The following is a 21,391-nucleotide window of genomic DNA, read 5'->3' on the forward strand; positions in this document are numbered from 1 at the left end:
GAGAGTTCCAGACCGCAATAATGAACTCATTTGCATACAACCAATTAGAATAGAGCCACCTTTATCCTTTCTAGTCAGCACCTAGCATGTCTTACCTTTCCCCCCTCTCTACTGGCAGACAGCATCCTTTTTGTCACTATCGAAAAATAATTTCACTATCACTGTCTCTAACTGTATTGTTTCTGGAGAAAAATGAAAGAACTCCAGTAATTCAGTTTGGGCAAGTGTATTATTGTACCAACGTCGGAGTAACCAGTGAATATCGAAGGATTAACATCAAGAAGGTAGAAATATTATTCATATATATTTATTCGTTTGCGCGACAGGTAGCTAGAGACAGTAAGTGACAAGAAGTTTGCTGTCTGCTAGTAGTGAAGGAAAGAGTAACGAATGCACAGGACTGATTAGAAAGGAAGAAAGGATAAAGGTCTCTCTGCTCTGATTGGCTGTATGCAAATGAGTTCATTACTGGGGGTCCGGAACACACGCGCGAAATAAAATTTTGTGGGTCGGCATTTCTTCTAACGGTCTGCCTGTTGCTAAAATGCTTATTTACGGCGACGTAAACACACCAGCGCAGTTATCAAACGGTGATTGGAGACAAACACGCATAGATTGATATATCTTTTAAGTTTGTTTATGGGGAAACGTTTTGAATATGCAAATAAAGCTGCTATTTTATTATGCCGGCCGCAGTCTAATGATTACTGAGTGGCAAACCAGTTTTTTGTGGGGTTGCATCAAGCTGTATCGATATAATGTAAGAAAAATGCCATAATAATAATCCTTGGATGGAATTTAAATTCCATCCAAGGATTATTGCTATCGTGTGTGTGTGTGTGTGTGTAAAGATGGAGGTGGAAACAGTACAGAATTAAATCTAAGACATTTCAGTTTAGGAGTTGAATTTAATAAAAGATTATATAAATATTACGGAGATGCACTTGCATAGCAAGTGACCTGATCTGAGATCGTGTGCTGGAACGAAAACAATTGCAGCGTGGAAAGTGTTTATAAGCCATTTAAAATAACACACAAAACCCGTTAGATTCAGTTCAACATTTAAATTTAATTTGTCAAAATATTTTCGTCGCTTTGAGACCGCGACCTGTTCACTGACAAAATTCTGTGCTGCATCTGAGAAAGTAATAGTTAGTTCATGACATATATGTACATGTGTATGTATGTATGTATGTATGTATGTATGTATGTATGTATCTATGTATGTATGTGCGTGTACATGTGTGCGCTTATGCATCTGTGTACATGCGTATGCATGTGTGCATGCCTATACACATGTATGTATATATGTATGTATGTGAGTATGCACGTATGTACTTATGGATGTACGTGAGTAATAGGGTAAGTGTGTAGACGTGTTTGTGTGTGTGTGTGCATATGTATGTACATGTGAATGTATGTTTATGTACTGATAAATAATAATATTAATATTATCGATTTCGATGTATTTCATCTTATCAAATATTAGTAAATATTTATATATTTTTTTCAAATTTTTTACTAATATTTGATAAGATGAAATATATCGAAGCCGGTAATGTTAATATTTTTATTTATATAATCTTTTATTAAATTCAACTCTTAAACTCATTTCTTTATTCACCATTACAGGTTTATGAATGGAGAGAGGACGAAACAAGGACAGATAGACAAGGGATCGGGGTCGAATGAGGGTAACAGAGTGAGGACGAACGTTAAAATTACAAAAATTAAAATAAATGATGAAGTAGAAACGGATGATTAACAAAAATGAAGTTGAGGACGTGGTCAACCCCACAAACCACATTCTCGCACTGAAGACTTAATTTTTCCTTTTCTGTTCTCGCTCAAACAGGTTCGTTCACTCCTCAATACACTTGCTACAGACTTCTATCTTTTTTGAAACACACCATGCGACAGATATTTCTTCTCCAGCCTTATTTTTCTTTTCATGTGGAAAAGGAAAAAGTTAACTGACCCAAAGATGGAGATAAAAACGCGTGTCACGACCCCTTTCGCTCTCGTCTTTCATACTACCTCTTTCGCGATAGCCACTACCGACAGAAAACAAACCTGGTCTTCCCTATTCAGGGAGGGCAGCGGAACAATCTTAATTATAGATTCGGTCGACAGTTGTACTCTTCTCAGATGTGACAGCTGGTATCCGACATAAGTCCAGAGGCCAGAATGTGTCTTAGGAAAGATAACACTTGAGACCTGTTGTCTGAATTATTGCCCCTGTATTATGATCGTCTTTAATCTTATCCTTCAGTCACAACCATCACCAACGTTCTGAGTTTAAATTCCGTCGGGGTCAACTTTGCCTTTCATCTTTTCGAGGTCGATAAATTAAGTACCAGTTGCGTACTGACGTCGATCTAATCGATTGACCTCACCCTCCTTGTTCCTCGAGTATAAAAGAATAGTGGACTACAAATAGGGCGACAAGGTAACAGAAACGTTAGCAGGCCGGGCGAAATGCTTAGCGGTGGCTGGAGAGGAGATGCCTGTCGGAGTGTACGTTCCAAAAGAGATGGAAACATGTTGCACGAGTGTTGTGCGTGTAAGGAACCGTGTGAATAGTCACAAAAAAAAAAAAGGAAAAAAAAAAAAAAGGTACCAGCGATAGATCGGGGCTTGTGGGGTCGGAGCGTGGCCTGATCATCGCTTCATTTGTGTTGTCTAATGTACTGTTAATATCATTCGATTTTTTATATTTTATATAATTTTTGAAGTCATATTTTATGTAAACCATTCGCATTACTGATCCCAATCAGTTGTTTTGTACCATTCTATGTTTAGCCCCCCTGTGGGCAATAAAGAAATTGGTATTTCATCTGTCTTTACGTTCTGGGTTCAAACTCCGCCGAGGTCGACTTTGCCCTTCATCCTCTCGGGGTCGATAAGTTAAGGAGCAGTTGCGTACTGGCGTCGATCTAATCGATTGGCCCCGTTCCCAAAAATTTTGTGCCTTGTGCCTAGAGTTATATAAAAAAAACAAATAATGGACATCAGATACACACACATGCAACCCCACTCCACACACAGACACACAGGGCTTTCAACTCATATTTCTAGCTATGTAGATGCTATCCTGCACCATGAATCACATTTAGTGACAATGGAATTTTTCGTTTTTGGTTCTAACTTCGTTATTCTCTCTCTCTTTCTCCCCCTTTCTTTTTTTATTTTTCTCCCATCCCCTCTCTCTATATATATGTGAATAAAAATAAATATTCAAAATAAAATATATGTATATATATATATATACACAAAAAAGGGTTTTGTATGATTGTGTATAGAGAAATATATTATTTAAAAGAGTTCCAACTCTGTCTGTTTTTTATGTTTTATTTATATTCTTATAAAATTAAATGGTAAAATGAAAAATGAAATGAAGTGTTGAATGTCTTATTGAATATATGAAATATTGAGTATTAAATATAGAAAATACTCAATATTTCATATATTCAATAAAACATTCAACACTTCATTTTATTTTTCATTTTACCATTTAATTTTATACGAATATAAATAAAACATAAAAAACAGAGAGTTGGAACTCTTTTAAATTATATATATATATATATATATATATATATATATATATATATATATATATATATATATATATATATATATATATATATATATATATATATATATATATATATTAATCCTAAGCAATGCCGAGTATCTCTGCTGGTGTATATGTGTCTTTGAGTGCGCGCGCACTTTCCAATGCTACGTATGCCATAAGGTCTGCAAATCTAACGGAGACCTCAAAAGGCATTTGAAGATCCACAAAGATCAGAATTTAGCTGCAGTGACGAGAAGCCGAGGTTAGCCTAACTGTCTGCTGCGAGCGAGCGAGCGAGAGAGAGAGAGAGAGTGAGAGAATTGTGTTGTCCGTCTCTTTTACATTCGGCCGAAATCGGGTGGCAGATACCGAAGAGACTGGACCATATCTCTCGTTGGGTAAATATAGTTTGGTAACTGAAGTAGGTCATTCCTAAAACAATGGATTGACCTCTCCTTGACCACTGAATGTCTCAGAGGTCACAGAATCCCCATTAATTTCCCAGTCCTAAGAGGAGAAACGAAAAAAACCCCCCAAAAAACAAAAGTCCATCTGAGAAGCGACAAAATGGTTGATTCGGTTTGGAACCTCAACCACTTGTCAAGCAAGATGATCTCCTGCACGTACACGTGTATATGACGGGCTTCTTTCAGTTTCCGCCTACCAAATCCACTCACAAGGCTTTGTCAGACCTGGGACTATGGTAGATGATGCTTAGCCCAAAATTCCACACAGAAAGACTGAACCCTACTTTAGGCACAAGGCCCGAAATTTTTGGCGAGGAGCCCAGTCGATTAGATCGACCTCAGTACGCAACTGGTACTTAATTTATCGATTGAAATACTGCTAAGCATTTCGTCCTGCGTGCTAACGTTTATATATATATATATATATATATATATATATATATATATATATATATATATATATAGGCGTAGGAGTGGGTCTGCTTACGAACCACATGGTTCCGGGTTCAGTCCCACTGCGTGGCACCTTGGGCAAGTGTCTTCATCTATAGCCTCAGGCCGACCAAAGCCTTGTGAGTGGATTTGGTAGACGGAAACTGAAAGAAGCCCGTCGTATATATATATATATATATGTATATATATATATGTGTGTGTGTGTGTGTTTGTCCCCCCAACATCGCTTGACAACCGATGCTGTTGTGTTTACGTCCCCGTAACGTAGCGGTTCGGCACGAGCAACCGATAGAATAAGTACTCGGCTTACAAAGAATAAGTCCTGGGGGTCGATTTGCTCGACTAAAGGCGGTGCTCCAGCATGGCCACAATCACAGACTAAAACAAGTAAAAGAGTATATATACAGCCTATATATATATATATATATATATATATATGATCTCTCTATATATATATAGTCTGTGTATATATATATATATATATATATATTTATAGCCGTTTAGTAGTACGAATACGATAACCAAACTTAATACATAAATTAGAATACATATTTCTTTTTTTAATTCGTTGGAACTCTACATTAGTGAGTCAGAGGCCTAATGTATGATGGGTAGCACGTATACAGCCAATCTACACAGTTTTGTTCACCAAGATATCGCTCAGAAATCATTGATCGGCCACCAAAGGAGACAGTCTACCCCAACTAATTTATTTTATGAAGTTAGAGTTTCCCCTCCCCTTCTTTCCCTCTCTCTATCGACTATACATACAGCCACCACCACACATTCCCTGCCTCTCACTGCGACTCACACCTCGCACTTGGCAAGCATGGCGTCTCTAGCCACCCAAGAAATACCTGAATGTGTTATGTCAGAAGGCGATGATGTTGACGATGAGATGGAACCTAAGATTTGGGGTCGCATGTTTTCCTTGAAAAAGGGCTTTGAAACCATTGGTAGGTTTTTATCAGTTTTATTACAATAAGCAACTTCAAAAAAAACAAAACAAAAAAATGAATGATGGATGTTCCTCATTTTAAAACTCCAATAATAATTGTTTTTTAATGTTAGCTTTTATTTCTTCAGCACATCGTAAATGTTGTGATTTTGTTAGGATTATTCGCGCCTGTTTATTTGTTTTAAAAGTCCCTCGCCTAGAGGAAATGTTTGATTGCCTTGTCATTCTTCAATGTTATGATTCTCAATAGCCATCCCATTTGACTATAATCAATTTCAGCACAGTTGAAACACAATATACACACACACACACACACACACACACACACACACACACACACACACACACACACACACACACATATATATATATACATATACATACACACACTCATGCACAGATAAATATTTGTGGTGTGGTGTGTGTGTACCATACCGTATTTGCTCCTGCTCTATGTTCCGAGTTTAACTTTTCTTCTGGGCAATGCTGTCCTTAAAAGCATGGGTACACAGAGTGATTACCTCGGGGCCTCATAGATCTAGGGGGCCCCCTATTCCGATCTAAGTATGCTGTGGTTTGCTGTCAATAAGTAAATACTGCAAACCCCGTGCATTGATTTTATCCGGGGGCCTAATAATGCTGCTTAGATGATCCTGCTTCTGGGGTCGATAAACAAAGCTCTTCCTTCCTATAACTGTTCCGTTTTGTATACACTGCTGGGTCAAGAGTAGAAGGGCTGACACTTAGTTTAGACCGCCACTAATTGGGGGCACCTAGATTACGACAGTAACGTAAAGCATGGTGCTTGTTGCTGCAACAGTCAGTGATGTACAATTGGTGGTTATTTCTGTTTGTTGTTTTAAGCATGTAGCAGTCTTATTTATTTAGCTTATAAACGTTATATTGTTTTATTGAAAGCAAATTTCTTGTAGTTTAGATCGAGTAAAACCCATATTTAGATCGAGAAAAACCCCCCAACAAAAATCAAAACTCCTTACAAAGTTTCTTTTATTATTATATTGGTCTACACTTATTGTAACTGTATCCTGTCTTCAAAGGGTTTTTTTTTGGGGGGGGGGGGCAATCAATCGTTTTGAATCTCAGACTTGTCAAGATTGAATGCCGTTTGTTTGTTTGTTTTTTCGTTGTTGTTGTTTTTTGTCATCATATGACTCCCCATCCAAACACATGGTTTATTGATCGATATTAAAAGGCGGACCGATTGCATAAGTGAATTAACACGATCGATGAAGCTTTGCGATATTTGATTAGGGTCGTTTACGCTCAAATCCCGACCCCCAGCAATTGTTTATATCACGGAAGAAAACCGATGAAAATATAAACAAAACATAAAATACAAGCGAACGTCATTAAATTTTTGTAAATATGTGTATTTAATGAGGGCTTTTTAAAATATAAAATCTATATTCTCTTTTGGAATGGTGGATCTTGAAGTAAAGCTATGAATAATACCGTGTAAAATGTTGTATTAAAAGCATTTTGGATCGAAAAAGTTGAAGGTTAATCGTGGAATACGAACTCGCATCTTCTGTAGAAATGGATAGAATGAATTGGTTTGTCGTCCAAACAAGAACAGTTTGACAACTCGAAAAGCATGTTTGAATTATTTTAGAATATACATTAAATTAAATTATATAGGTTTGAAGCATTATTGGTTTCTGAAACTCCGAAAATATACCGACGATTGTGTTGCTGTTTTGTTGTACTTGTGACTGCTTTTATGATTTATTTTGTTTTTGAAACATAGAATATGGAAGATTGCATCTTCACTTTAGCTTTCATCATTTTTGGATCGTAAAATACATGTGATGTACTGTTCTCATTTAGTACTCTGAAGATTAATTCTTATTTTGTAGTTGTAAATAACGATATAGACTCGGCATTACTTGAATAATTCCGCCAACAATTAGAAAATACTTTTGTTATTAACTATATATCTTTCGCTAACACACTTTGCTTATATTCATTTCCTGCTCTCAGCAAACAAATATAGCTCTGGAATTTTATTAGAGTCTGTCTCGAACTTATTGAGCCCAATAAAACGGAGTTTATCATTGCTTTTAACCGCCTGATGACCAGGGCTGCTAATGAGATTTTCAAGAAAACCCCAGATCGGGCTTAGAACAAAACAAACTCAAATGAAAATAATTCGGATTATAAGGATATGTTTAAATAGAAATATAGTGGTATGTTACTTATATGTAGAACAGCATGGCAGTGGGACCAAGAAGCTGAATTTGCAACCACATGGTTTTAGGTTCAGTCCCGATTGTGGTACCGTGGACAAGTGTCTTCCAATAGTCCTTGTGAGTAGATTTGGTAGACGGAAACTGAATGAAGCCTGTTGTGTGTGTATCTATATCTATATATTTATATATATATACCTTATTTGTTTCGGCCATGCTGGGGTACTGTGTTGGCGGATTTTTGGTCGAAAGAATCGATCTCAGTACATATCTATTTTAAAGCCTGATACTTTTTCTCTCAGTCATTTTTGCTGAATCGTTAAATCACGTTTTGCTGAATCGTTAAATCCCTGCCAAATCTGACGCAGTAGCCTAGGGTAGTTTGGTTGGCTCCTCTCAACCATCCTGCCCATGCTTACATGGTAGATGGACATCAACTGATGATGATGATTATGATGAGATAATCACTCATGTATTTGTTGGAAAGTTTTAATTAACCTTTTAGTATTCAGCCCAGCCATATCTGGCCCAAATCATCATCATCATCATCATCATCGTTTAACGTCCGCTTTCCATGCTAGCATGGGTTGGACGATTTGACTGAAGACTGGTGAAACCGGATGGCAACACCAGGCTCCAATCTGATTTGGCAGAGTTTCTACAGCTGGATGCCCTTCCTAACGCCAACCACTCCGAGAGTGTAGTGGGTGCTTTTACGTGCCACCTGCACGAGGGCCAGTCAGGTGGTACTGCCAATGGCCACGCTCGAAATGGTGTATTTTACGTGCCACCTGCACAGGAGCCAGTCCAGCGGTACTGGCAACGATTTCGCTCGAATGTCTTTACATGTGCCAGGAAGGTGGTCAATGAAATCTCAAAGCTACAAGATTAATGAATGATAAATTCAAAATGATGTGATTATTACATTTGCTAGTGTAAGTTGAATGCTAAAAAGTTAAACAGGCATAATTTAGGAAAGAACTTTGTGCATCCTGTCTTATTCAGATTGATATGCCAGTACCCGCCTGACTGGCCTTCGTGCGGGTGACACGTAAAATCACCCACTACACTCTCTGAGTGGTTGGCTTTAGGAAGGGCATCCAGCTGTAGAAACACTGCCAAATCAGATTGGAGCCTGGTGTAGCCATCTGGTTTCACCAGTCCTCAGTCAAATCGTCCAACCCATACTAGCATGGAAAGCGGACGTTAAATGACGACGACAATACGTACAGACATATATATATATATATATATATATATATATATATATATATATATACCGCCTTACTGGCCTTTGTAGGGTTTTCGAGCGAGATTGTTGCCAGTGCCCCTGGACTGGCTCTTGTGCGGGTGGCACATAAAAGACACCATTTCGAGCGTGGCCGTTTTCGTGCGGGTGACACGTGAAAGCACCCACTACACTCTCTGAGTGGTTGGCTTTAGGAAGGGCATCCAGCTGTAGAAACTCTGCCAAATTAGATTGGAGCCTGGTGTTGCCATCCGGTTTCACCAGTCCTCAGTCAAATCGTCCAACCCATGCTAGCATGGAAGGCGGACGTTAAACGATGATATCAAAATAGTCAGAGCTCTTTGCAGTCAAGCCAAAGCACTTGTGAAATGTTATTCTTATTGGATATTCTTCTCCTTTGCATTTACAGATTTCTCTGATGATAGCTACACTTTTGGTCGAGACACTGCCTGCGACATTCCATTCAATGAGAAACTGTGTAAGGACAATTTCCAAGCATACAGTAAACAGCATTTTAAGATATATTCAGTAAGTAATTTACAATATTAAAGAAATTATAATAATAATAATAATTATTATTTCAAATTTTGGCACAAGGCCAGCAATCTTGGGTGAGGGCCTAAGCTGGTTACATTGACCCCAGTACTCAACTGGGACTTATTTTATTGACCCCCCCCCCCCCCCCCCCCCAAGGACGTAAGGCAAAGTCAACCTTGGTGGAATTTGAACTCAGAACGTAAAGACAGACGAAACACTGCTAAGCATTTCGCCCTGCGTGCTAACGTTTCTTATTTCTTTATTGCCCACAAGGGGCTAAATACAGAGGGGACAAACAAGGACAGACAAACGGATTAAGTCGATTATATCGACCCCAGTGTGTAACTGGTACCATGCCAGCATGGAAAATGGGCGTTAAATGATGATGTTACTGAAAACAGGACTATTGACTGGCAAAATCTTTTGTCTGACAAAATTCTTTGCGTTTTTTTACTCTTGGCTCTTTCATTGAGTTCAAATCTTGTCAGGGTCAGCTTTGGCTTTCGTCCTTCTACACTTTTCTCTCTATCTTTTCATCTTTCCTCTTATTTATTCTCCCTCCCCATCTCTCTGGTTTTTTAATTCTCTCTTTGATCCTCTCTCTCTCTCTTTCTCTCTCCTCGTTCACCAGTATAGTGTCTCTCTTTTTCTCTCTTCACCAGGAACAGACCAGTTCAGGCCTCCATGTATTTTTGGAGGACAAGAGCACCAACGGAACTTTCATTAATTCTGAAAAAGTTGGTAAGTCATTTTTTTTTTTTTTTGGAACAGTGAATCTTGAAGCAAATAAAGCCCCTCTATAGGAAAACACCTGTTTCTGCCTCTGTTTCTCTGTCACACTCTAACCTTTCATCATCTGACCCACGGTTATCTCCTCCAATGCCCTTTTCCCTCTCAAAAACTCATTGTCTTGCAAGCTGCTTGGTGACTTGGAAGGGAATCCAGCTGTAAAATGCACTCGGTTTACAGAAGAAAAAAGTGAGGAAGAAGTAGAGCAAGAAATATAAGGCCAATTGCATCACATGGTTAGTTGAAGGGAGAGGTGAAGAGCGAGAGAAAAAGTCAGAGAAAAGAGGGAGAGAGAGAAATGTTAATGACATGTAGGGTGGAGAGGGAAAGGTAAAGAGAAAGAGATATGTTTAGGATACAATATTTAGCCGAGGGTGATGTTCTGGTGGTGAAGATAAAGGAAAGCAGATAGAGAGAAATGGGCAGTTACATTAAGAGAGAGATAGTGGAAGTGAGAGGTGAAGAGAAAGAGAGAAATGTTAAAAACATGAAGAAGAGGGGAATTACATGGTTAAATAGTTTGACGAGGTCGAGAGAAAGAGAGAGAAATTTAAAGTGCTTAGCAGAGAGAAATTTAAAAATCATATATTATGGTGACTGGGGGTGAAATAACATAGCAAAATGAAAATAAAAATCATCCTTTCTTTCTTAAATAGCTTTTCTTAATCTTTTTCATTGTGTAGGATTTTCACAGGTCCCACAAGTTATTGTTATTGTACTAACTGTGATACTGTTAATGATGTTGGTGATGAGAATCGTGTTTTATCTTCTCCAGGAAAGGGCAACAAACAGGTTCTCAATAATAATGATGAAATCTCTTTGGCATTTAAACAGAATAAAGGTAAGGGAAAGCTCATGGTTTACTTTCTTTTCTTACGCTCTGCTTATCAGTTCAGCTTCACCTGGTTTCCTTCTGATGCAGGTCAAAGGTCAATGAGATGAAGTATCTGTGAAGTACTGGACTGGTCAGAGCTATGTGATTAAGACACTCACACACACACACACACACACACACACACACATTATCCAACCTTCAAAGAATCCTGCTCAACACATGGTTATGATGCTCCCCCGCTACTCTTGCTCATGATCAGAGATGCACATGTTGTCAGCTACTAAGGGACATGCTCAACTGGCTAAGTAAATCTGTGGTATTAAGCAGAATATCTGCTGTAGCCCATCTTTTTATGCCAAGACAAAGCATGGACATGTTAACACTTTCAATCAGGTAAGATCAGAAGCCATGAAAACTACTGCCTGATACTGCATCAGCTGCAACAAGTAGGATTGTTGTTGTTGTTGTTGTTGTTGTTGTTGTTGTTGTTGTTGTTGTTGTTGTTGTTTATGTTTGACTTTTGTTTTGCATTTGTACCAGCTGGATCCAAGTCTCACCCAGAGACCTCAAGAGACAACAAGTTAGAAATTCGTGTAGGTGTTATGCCTAGGGTACCATATATTTGGATTTGTACAGTTTTGTTCAAGTGAATGTTTAAGAAACCATAAGAAAATTATGTGTTTGCTTTTTTTTGCTTTTTTTTTTAATTATTTTTTTTAAAAAGGATCGACGTAACTCTTCACGAAGGTAAATAGTCAAGACAATGAGTGCGCTCTTCGTCTTGACTATTATTATTATTATTTTTATTATTATATTGTTGTTGTTGTTGTTGTTGTTATTATTATTATTATTAAGGTAGCGAGCTGGCAGAATCGTTAGCATGCTGGGCAAAATGCTTAGTGACATTTCATCGATACTTATATTCTGAGTTCAAATTCTGCTGGGGTCAACTTTGCCTTGCATCCTTTCGGGGTCGATGAAAAAAGTACCAGTGAAGCACTGGGGTCGATGAAAAAAAAGTACCAGGGAAACACTGACCCCAGCGGTACTTCACTGGTACTTTTGAGGTATTGTGCCTATAGTAGAAAGGATTATTATTATTATCATTATCATCATTATTATTATTATTATTTCCATTGTAAGTTCTTGACTTTTTTTTCTCTCCCTTCTCACCAGTCTACCTGTATACCCACATGGAAAGTATTAATGAAGGATTACATCCACAGCTCACTGACAAATACACCATTACAAAGCTATTGGGAAAGTAAGTATTTGTTCCTTCGTTTGTTGTAAAGGATTGGTGTAGGCATGGCTGTGTGGTTACGAGATTCATTTTGCAAACGCATTTTTTGGGGTTCAGTCCCACTGCGTGGCACCTTGGGCAAGTGTCTTCTACTATGGCCCTGGGCTGACCAAAGCTTTGTGAGTGGATTTGGTAGATGGAAACTGAAAGAAGCCTGTCATGTGTGTGTGTGTGTGTGTATTTACAGTCATGGATGTGTGGTTAAGAAGCTAGCTTTGCCACTGCAAGGTTCTGTGTTCAGTCCCACTGCACAGCATCTTGGTGAAATCAGTCGACGCAATTCCTAGGTGACTCAAGAAGCTGGTGGCGACATCTGGAGCCCAAATCAAATTTTAAATAAAACCTCATATCCATTGTTTTGTAAACATTACAATTAATAAATAATTTATAAGTATTTTAAAATAGGAAGTTACTTTTCAGTCACCCTGTGTATTTCAATATAAATTCATCTCCCTCTCTTTGATATTCCAGAGGTGCATATGGTGAGGTGAAGCTGGGATTTTCAAAGGGAACCTGTGATAAATATGCGATAAAAGTAATCTCAAAAAAGAGATTCTCTACTGGTGGTTGCACCCAAATAGTAAGTACTTACTTTACTTTGGTTGGTTTGGTACATTATTTCTTACTTCAGGCAGTGTGGTACAGTTTGTTTTTTTTTTTCTTTCTTTTTTTCACATGGTGCTATCAAAAGTCTCCCAGACTAGTTATCTTTGAATAAAAAATAACTTAGGAAAATTACTATTTGTAATGTGAAGCATTCAGCAACATTACTTTGGAGTAAAGATTATTTGCCAACATAACACGTCTCCTGGGACTAAATTACAACAACATTCATCCTAAACCAGGGCTGCCATGTTCTGCTGGCGAATAATCTTTACTCCAAAAAGTAACTTGTTTACCTAAAATTTAACATCATACCGCCTGACTGGCCTTTGTAGGGTTTTCGAGCGAGATCGTTGCCAGTGCCCCTGGACTGGCTCTTGTGTGGGTAGCACATAAAAGACACCATTTCGAGCGTGGCCGTTTTCATGCGGGTGACACGTAAAAGCACCCACTACACACTCTGAGTGGTTGGCGTTAGGAAGGGCATCCAGCTGTAGAAACTCTGCCAAATTAGATTGGAGCCTGGTGTTGCCATCCGGTTTCACCAGTCCTCAGTCAAATCGTCCAACCCATGCTAGCATGGAAGGCGGACGTTAAACGATGATGATGATCTCTTTCAAAAAAGTCACCTTGCACAGCAATGGCAAAAATCACGGACTGTATAGCATATAATGATTAAATCCACTCCAGTACTTAACTGCTACTTACACAAACCAGTGAGGGAGCCTCTTGGAAGTTTTGGTCTTCTATTGTAATTCCATTCATATCTAGGATGTTTTATAGAAATATTAACCACTTTACTGCAGAAATCAGGTATATCCGCTCAAAATTTATTATCTTTAATTGTGAAAAGCAGTTTTATCCCCATCTGTTTTTTTTTTTTGTCTTTTTTGGGGAGGAATGTCATTTTTGAAACTATTTTCTATTGAGATATGTCAATAAAGGATTAAAAAACTCCTTTTTTCTACTCCCTTCCAGAATGATGGTGTGAAAGCTTTAGGTGAAGCCAAAATTCTACAGTCTCTTAACCATGTAAGTATTTGATCAGCTTCTAGTTTGTATTAATTGCCATGCTATTACCGCTAATTAAATTATATTTCATAAAAAAATTTTTTTCTTGTAATGTATGTTAATGCATGTGTTATGCCTCAGTAGTTAGAGCGTCGGGCTCACAATCATGAGGTAGTGAGTTCAACGTAATTGTATATTTATAAATATAACCTTATTTTAGTTCCATTCTCAACCAAAACTGTCTGACAAACGAGATCAATGGAACAGTCTGCTTGTGAAATTAACATGCAAGTGGCTGAGCATTCCACAGACACGTGTACCCTTAACATAGTTCTCGGGGATATTCAGCATGACACAGTGTGACAAGGCTGACCCTTTGAATTACAGGCACAACAGAAACAGGAAGAAAGAGTGAGAGAAAGTTGTGGTGAAAGAGTACAGCAGGGTTCACCACCATCCCCTGCCGGAGTCTCGTGGAACTTTTAGGTGTTTTCGCTCAATAAACATTCACAACGCCTGGTCTGGGAATCGAAACCGCGATCCTATGACCGCGAGTCCGCTGCCCTAACCTCTGGGTCATTGTGCCTCCACATTACTAAAGTATATATATATATATATTGTCTTCTGATTTTCTTCCTCTGTTTTCCCTTCTTTTGGACTTTCCTCTGTTTCTGAAGAAGAGCATTTGCTCAAAACGTAAAAAAACTACCTTTCTTTCCTTCCCTGAGTGTCTGCTAATACTTTACATGTACCACGTCCTCGCGTTGTTTTTTGTGTTTGTTTCTTTTTTAAATTTACTATATATATATGTATATGCACGTAAAATGTGTGTGTGTATATAATGTGTATATATATATATATATATATATATATATATATATATATATATATATATATATATATATATATATATATATATATATATATATATATATATATGTGTGTGTGTGTGTGTGTATGTACACTGATATTACAAAGTCTGAATATATTGTTTCATGCCAAATGTCTTGTTGCCTAATTACAGCCATGTATTGTTAGCGTGAATGAAGTCATAGACGTACCAGATACGCTTTACATTGTTCTTGAACTGTAAGTACCAATCTCTCATTCTCTTGATATTCTTTCATATATTTCCCCAAATTAAAGAATTTTTTCATCATTATCATCATCATTTTATGTCCATTTCCGTTAGTAATATATGTTGGTTGGATGGATCAACAGGGATATTCAGCGTGACACCGAGTGTGACAAGGTTGACCCTTTGAATTACAGGCACAATAGAAACAGGAAGTAAGAGTGAGAGAAAGTTGTGGTGAAAGAGTACAGCAGGGTTCGCCACCATCTCCTGCCGGAGCCTCGTGGAGCTTTTAGGTGTTTTTCGCTCAATAAACTCTCACAACGCCCGGTCTGGGAGTCGAAACCACGATCCTATGACCACGAGTCCGCTGCCCTAATCACTGGGCCATTGCGCCTCCTCTAATGAAAAATGAAACTTTATAATACAATCGTTAATTGTTGCCAAATTGTATTTTCCCAGGATTGAAGGTGGTGAACTGTTTGACCGAGTGAGAAATAAAGGAGCAGTTCCAGAAACGATTTCACGGTTATACTTATATCAGATGATCTCAGCTATTAAGGTAACATCATCATTATCATCATCACCATCTTAACAGCTTTTGCTTTTACTTGTTTCTTTCCCTCCTCCTCCTCTCTCTTTCTCTTTCTTCCTCCCTCTCTCTCTCTCTCTCCAGCTCTTCCTCTTCGTCTCCCTTTCTCACTGGCTGGGTAAAACCATGTACTTCCTCTACAGCTTTTTTTATGCGGCACCAGCATCGGTGCTCCTTACATGGCACCAGCATTGGTGCTCTTTTCGTGGCACCAGCACCAGCATGAGAGGCTCTTTTTGTGACATCGACACAGGTTCCCTTTACACGGAACTGGACCGGAGCTTTATATGTGGCACTGACATGGGTGCTCTTATCATACCACTGGCACGGGTGCTTTATATGTGGCACAAGCACATGTGCTTTTTACGTGGCACCGGCATTGATGCTGTTTGCGTGGCTCCGGCATTAGTGCTTTTTATGTGGCACTGGAATGGGTCCTCTTTACGTGGCACCGGAATGGGTTCTGATTACGTGGCACAGCATTGGTGCTTTTTACGTGGTACCGGCATCCATGTTTTTATGTGGCACCAGAATGGGTGCTTTTTACGTGGCACCGGCATCGGTGCTTTTTATGTGATACCGAAATGGGTTCTCTTTACATGGCACCGGCATGGGTACTTTTTGCATGGAATTGGCACAGTGTTTTTGTGTGGCATTGGCACAGTGTTTTTGTGTGGCACAAGCATGGGCACTTTTACATGGCACAGATATTACTGTTGCAAGTCCTGGGATTCCTTGGGCTGGTTACCTGGTTTCCACGGTCACAACATTGTCCCTGAATGGGATGCCAATTGGTTGCAGGGCTTACTCAACTACAGCTGAGTTGACTGGTGCAATGTGAAATGAAGTGCTTTGCTCAAGAACACAATGTGCTGTCTGGTGTGTGGGAATTGAAACGACAATCTTGCAATTATGAGTGCAGCACCTGAACTAGTTGGCCACATATCACCATGTACCCAGTCCACTTGGCCTTAAATAGATATCATGTAATCTGTATGCTCTATCACTGCTGTACACAGTCCACCTAGCTGTAAAAAGGTACTTACGTAAATGAGAGCATGTACGTGCTTGCGTGTATGTATGTATGTATGTGGTCACATCATCACTAACTCGTGCATTTTCTGACACTCTCTCTCTTCCTTTCTCTATCTTCCCTTTCTGTCTCCCTCTCTCTTTCTATTTTCACCTCTCTCTCTTGGATGTGTAAATTCAATGTCCGATGTCATGTTTTCCTTTCTCTGCTTCCTTTTAGTATCTCCATGACAAAGGTATTACACATCGGGACCTGAAGGTAAGATGACACCTTTTTTTCCTTCTCTATTATGTCATTAAAGATGGTGTTATTACACGGTATAACACAATTTTTGTCCTTGAGTAGCAACTGTTATTTCCTGTTTGCTGACCCCTAGAAAGTATGACAAATGGCTAATATTTCCTTCAACCTTTGCTTTTGTTACATTCTTATTCAAACCCCAAAGAATCCCTCTCAACACATGGCTATGATTGCTCCTCCACTACTTCTACTCTTGATCAGAGATGCACATATTGTCATCCACTAATGGCCATGCTCAACTGGTTTAGGTCAAGCAACTGACATGCAAAGCTGTGGTATTCAACAGAACATTTGCTATAACAATATTTCTGCTTCAGCAACTCAGCACTGAATCTGTCTGAAATGTAATGGGAAATAGGTCAGTTTGGAAACATTGATGTCTGAGTCACAAAAAGCAAAGTGTGAAGGGGATAGTAGTCATTTCCTTTGATTTCTTGAAAAAAGCAAATAGGAAATAACATTTATTGACCAAAGACAACAAACACATCTGTGGTATTAAGTAGAATGTCTGCTATAGTGCTGAATTTGTGTGAAATGTAATGGAAAATAGGTTTGTTTTAAAACATTAATGCCTAAGTCACAAAAGCAAAGTTTGAAGGGAATAGTAGTCATTTCCTTTGATTTCTGGATAGAAGCAAATAAGAAATCACACTTATTGATCAAAGATAAAAAAAACAATAAAAGTATTGTGTGATGTCATTAGGTTAGTAACATTGCTATTCACACTTATATTCAGATGTGAAGATGCTTAAGCTAAGTGGATCATGATCGTAAAGTCATGAGTTTGTTATGTGGCAGTATGTTGTGTCCATGAATGGGACACTTCATTTCATGTTGCTCACAAGCTTTATTCCCTTTTTCTTTCTTTTCCATTAATCACAGCCAGAAAACATCCTTCTGATGACTGATGAAGAAGAAACTTTGATAAAGGTAATACATATCATTTTTCTTTTTACCATTTTACCCTTTTTCAGTCATTGGACTGTGGCCATGCTGGGGCACCAACTTGAAGAGTTTAATTGGGCTGTGACTACTGAGGACATGCAAAGGCTTGAAAGAAGTGAAACCTGCACGCTCTACTGAATGCGCAGTGTCAGTTTGCATATATTACAGAGTGTAAGCGGTTTGAGAGAAAAACTGGGTATGAGGCATCGGATGTAGTGTGCGAGAGAGAAGACTGTGTTGGTGTGGTCATGTGATGTGTATGAACGAGGACAGTTGCATCAAGAGGTACCAATCTCTAATTGTAGAAGGAACATGTGGAAGGGGTAAGCCCGGAAAGATGTGGGATGAAGTGGTCAGAAAGGATCTTAAGACACTAGGCCTCACAAAGGGGGATGACAAAGGAGTGAGACTTCTGGTGGTTTGCTGTGCTTGAGAAGACGCACCAAGTTAAGTAAAATTGTGGTTGTCCTTGCCTACAAGCAATGTCCCCTGCATCTCTTTTCATCTGAGCAATCCTACTCTTGTAGGTTCGTGGGTGTTGGTGACACGTAAAAAGCACTTGTGCCAGTGCTGCATAAAAGCACCCAGTACACTCTGTAAAGTGGTCGGCATTAGGAAGGGCATCCAACTGTAGCAAACCATACCAAAGAAGACATGGAGCCTGGACAGCTCTTCAGCTAGCCAGCTCCTGTCCAACCCATGCCAGCATGGAAAATAGATGGTTAAATGATTATGATGATGATCTCAATACTCATTTTCAAAGTCTGGTACTCATTCTATCGATCTCTTTTGCTGAACCGCCTAGTTATGAGGACATAAACAAACCAACATTGGTTATCAAGTGTTGGTGGGGACAGGCATAAGCACAAAGTCACACGCATGCTCATATCAGTATGATGGACTCTTCTGTCAAAAATGACGTATTATAGTGATCAAATGTTTGTGTCACACATTAGCTCACTCTCTCCATCAAATCAACGTTACCTGAACAGGTGCAACAGGTGTGCACTGGAGGGGTATTTGGCTATAGAAAATCTGCCTCAATAAATTCTGGCCAACTCATGCAAGCATGGAAAAGAAGATATTAATGATGATGATGAAATCATCAGCTTCAAATACCGTATGTTGTATTTCATTAATTGTAATTGTTAATTGGCTGATCTCTCTCTCTGTTCTTGTACCTCCAGGTAACAGATTTTGGATTGTCCAAATTCTTTGATAATGGCAGTGTGCTAAAAACGTTTTGTGGAACACCCACATACTTGGCACCAGAGATTCTATTGACTGCTGGAAGAGGGAGTTACACAAAAGCAGTTGACTGCTGGAGTCTGGGTGTAATTCTTTTTATATGGTAAGTTTAAACTGCTGTTGGTATGCACTTGCATACACACACACACACACACACACACACACATATATGTGTTTGTGTATATGCAAATATATGCTTATATATGTATGTATGTATTCAAATATATGTTCCTATGTATGTATGTATGTATGCAAATACATGCTTACATATTTAACAAAAACACTATCATCAAAGTTTGAAGTATCTTGAGAGGGTCTTTATGCCAATAACAAACACATGTACTGGTTCTGTTTCACTTTAGTCGGTCAAAGGTTACAAGCATCATTTTGTTCATCTTTATGTTCTGAGTTCAAATTCTGCTTAGGCCAACTGTACCTTTTATCCTTCTTTGGTGGTGTGGGGGGGGGGTCAATGAAATAAGTACCAGTTGAATACTGGGGTTGATGTAATTTCAGCCCCTTGCAAGACAAAGATCCTTTGAGAGGGGAGGAGGCATAGGGGGAGGTGATCTTGTGTCAGATGATGAATGGTTAGAATAACAAATATTTTATTAAACCTCCCTCTAAAATCTTGTCTATGTTGAAAATTAACTGAAACCTATTAGCAGCAGTCTACCAATTAAAAATATAATTACGAAAGAGTTAATCTATGCTTTTATCTCTCTCATCTCCTCTTGTTTCAGTTTGGTTGGTTATCCTCCATTCTCTGAAGACCGGAAAGACATGCCTCTAACAAAGCAGATTTTAACAGGGACCTATATATTTAGTTCACCCTATTGGGATAATATTTCAGTAGCAGGTAAGTACCTTCTTTTTTTGGAGAATCATATTTCTTTCTGAAGAACTGGTGGTGGCCCCCTCAAAAAACGAGCCTGCAATTTAAGGGGGTGAGGGTAAAGATGATGGTCAGTGGTAGTAGTGGTAAAGATGGTGGACGTGAGTTTCTTGACCACACTATGGTGCCTGCACCTATATGTATTTCTGGAAAATTCGAACCTGAAACTCCAAATAGTTGTTTCTTAGTGAATATAGGCGAAGACCTGTTGGGGCAAGTGAAATCGAAATCGTGATGGCACTTGTGCCAGTGGAGGCTAAGAGCACCATCCGAGCATGATCATTGCCAGAGCAGCTGTCTGGCTTCCGTGCCAGTGGCACGTAAATAGCACCATTTGAGCCTGATCGTTACCAGCGTCGCCTTACTGGCACTTGTGCCGGTGGCATGTGAAAAAACATTCGAGCGAGGTTGTTGCCAGTGATGCTGGACTGGCTCCTGTGCAAGTGGCACATAAAATACACCATTTTGAGCATGGCCGTTGCCAGTACCACATGACTGGCCCTCGTGCCAGTGGCACATAAAAGCACCCACTACACTCTCGGAGTGGTTGGCGTTAGAAAGGGCATCCAGCTGTAGAAACTCCGCCAGATCAGATTGGATCCTGGTGCAGCCATCTGGCTCACAAGTCCCCAGGAGGAGGAGTAGTAGTAGTAGTACAACAACAACACCCTGTTTTCGCATGTAAATTTTTATCTACTTTCAGCAAAGGACCTCGTGCAGAAAATGTTGACTGTTGATCCTAACCAACGCATTACTATCCAGGAGGCCTTTTCTCATCGCTGGTTGAAGGTAAATAGAAAAATATTTAAACAAAGTTTGAATTTTCTCCCTGATTTTATTTTATTTTTAAAAGAATCGTCAGCCATTTAATTAAATAGAGATTAAATCGAATTATTGGGTTGGTGCATAATTCTTGCGGCTTTTTTTCAACAAAAACAATAACATGTAACAAAAACATCTATTTCTATTGGTCTCTTTTGCGAACCACTAAGTTACTGAGATGTAAACGCACCAACACTGGTTGTCAAGTGGTGGTGCTGGTGCTGGAGAAAGCACAGTTGTGGCTCTGTGGTAAGAAGCTTGCTTCCCAACCACATGGTTCCAAATTCAGTCCCACTGCAGGCCACTTTGGACAAGTGTCTTCTAATATGTCCTCGGGTCGACCAAAGCCTTGTGAGTGGATTTGGTAAACAGAAACTGAAAGAATCCCGTCGTATATATATGTATATATATATATATATATATATGTATATATAAAGTCGTTGGATAAAGTTGAGCACAAAAATGTTGACATCGAATGGTAAATAATTA

At 38.9% G+C, this 21,391-nt stretch overlaps 1 protein-coding gene and 1 long non-coding RNA gene across 2 annotated transcripts in view; both read left to right on the forward strand.

Moving 5' to 3' along the window:
- Nucleotides 1-147: 147 nt before the first annotated feature.
- LOC149130221 (uncharacterized) lies at nucleotides 148-2,836 on the forward strand. Its single transcript, XR_016239224.1, has 2 exons — nucleotides 148-284; nucleotides 1,633-2,836. It is a non-coding gene; the product is annotated as an uncharacterized LOC149130221 (long non-coding RNA).
- Nucleotides 2,837-5,275: 2,439 nt separating this feature from the next.
- Nucleotides 5,276-21,391, forward strand: part of LOC106878443 (serine/threonine-protein kinase Chk2) — an 18,407-nt gene continuing 2,291 nt past the window's right edge. The window contains exons 1-14 of the mRNA XM_014927653.3: nucleotides 5,276-5,456; nucleotides 9,324-9,442; nucleotides 10,114-10,192; nucleotides 11,016-11,081; nucleotides 12,252-12,339; nucleotides 12,850-12,958; nucleotides 13,960-14,013; nucleotides 15,017-15,081; nucleotides 15,530-15,629; nucleotides 16,912-16,950; nucleotides 17,875-17,922; nucleotides 19,125-19,288; nucleotides 19,929-20,044; nucleotides 20,784-20,869. Coding sequence (XP_014783139.1) covers nucleotides 5,330-5,456; nucleotides 9,324-9,442; nucleotides 10,114-10,192; nucleotides 11,016-11,081; nucleotides 12,252-12,339; nucleotides 12,850-12,958; nucleotides 13,960-14,013; nucleotides 15,017-15,081; nucleotides 15,530-15,629; nucleotides 16,912-16,950; nucleotides 17,875-17,922; nucleotides 19,125-19,288; nucleotides 19,929-20,044; nucleotides 20,784-20,869 — 1,260 coding nt within the window. The 5' untranslated portion in view covers nucleotides 5,276-5,329. The remainder of the gene's footprint in view (nucleotides 5,457-9,323; nucleotides 9,443-10,113; nucleotides 10,193-11,015; nucleotides 11,082-12,251; nucleotides 12,340-12,849; nucleotides 12,959-13,959; nucleotides 14,014-15,016; nucleotides 15,082-15,529; nucleotides 15,630-16,911; nucleotides 16,951-17,874; nucleotides 17,923-19,124; nucleotides 19,289-19,928; nucleotides 20,045-20,783; nucleotides 20,870-21,391) is intronic.

The sequence above is a fragment of the Octopus bimaculoides genome, chromosome 30, assembly GCF_046866305.1.
Source record: "Octopus bimaculoides isolate indiv1 chromosome 30, ASM4686630v1, whole genome shotgun sequence".
Taxonomy (NCBI): domain Eukaryota; kingdom Metazoa; phylum Mollusca; class Cephalopoda; order Octopoda; family Octopodidae; genus Octopus; species Octopus bimaculoides.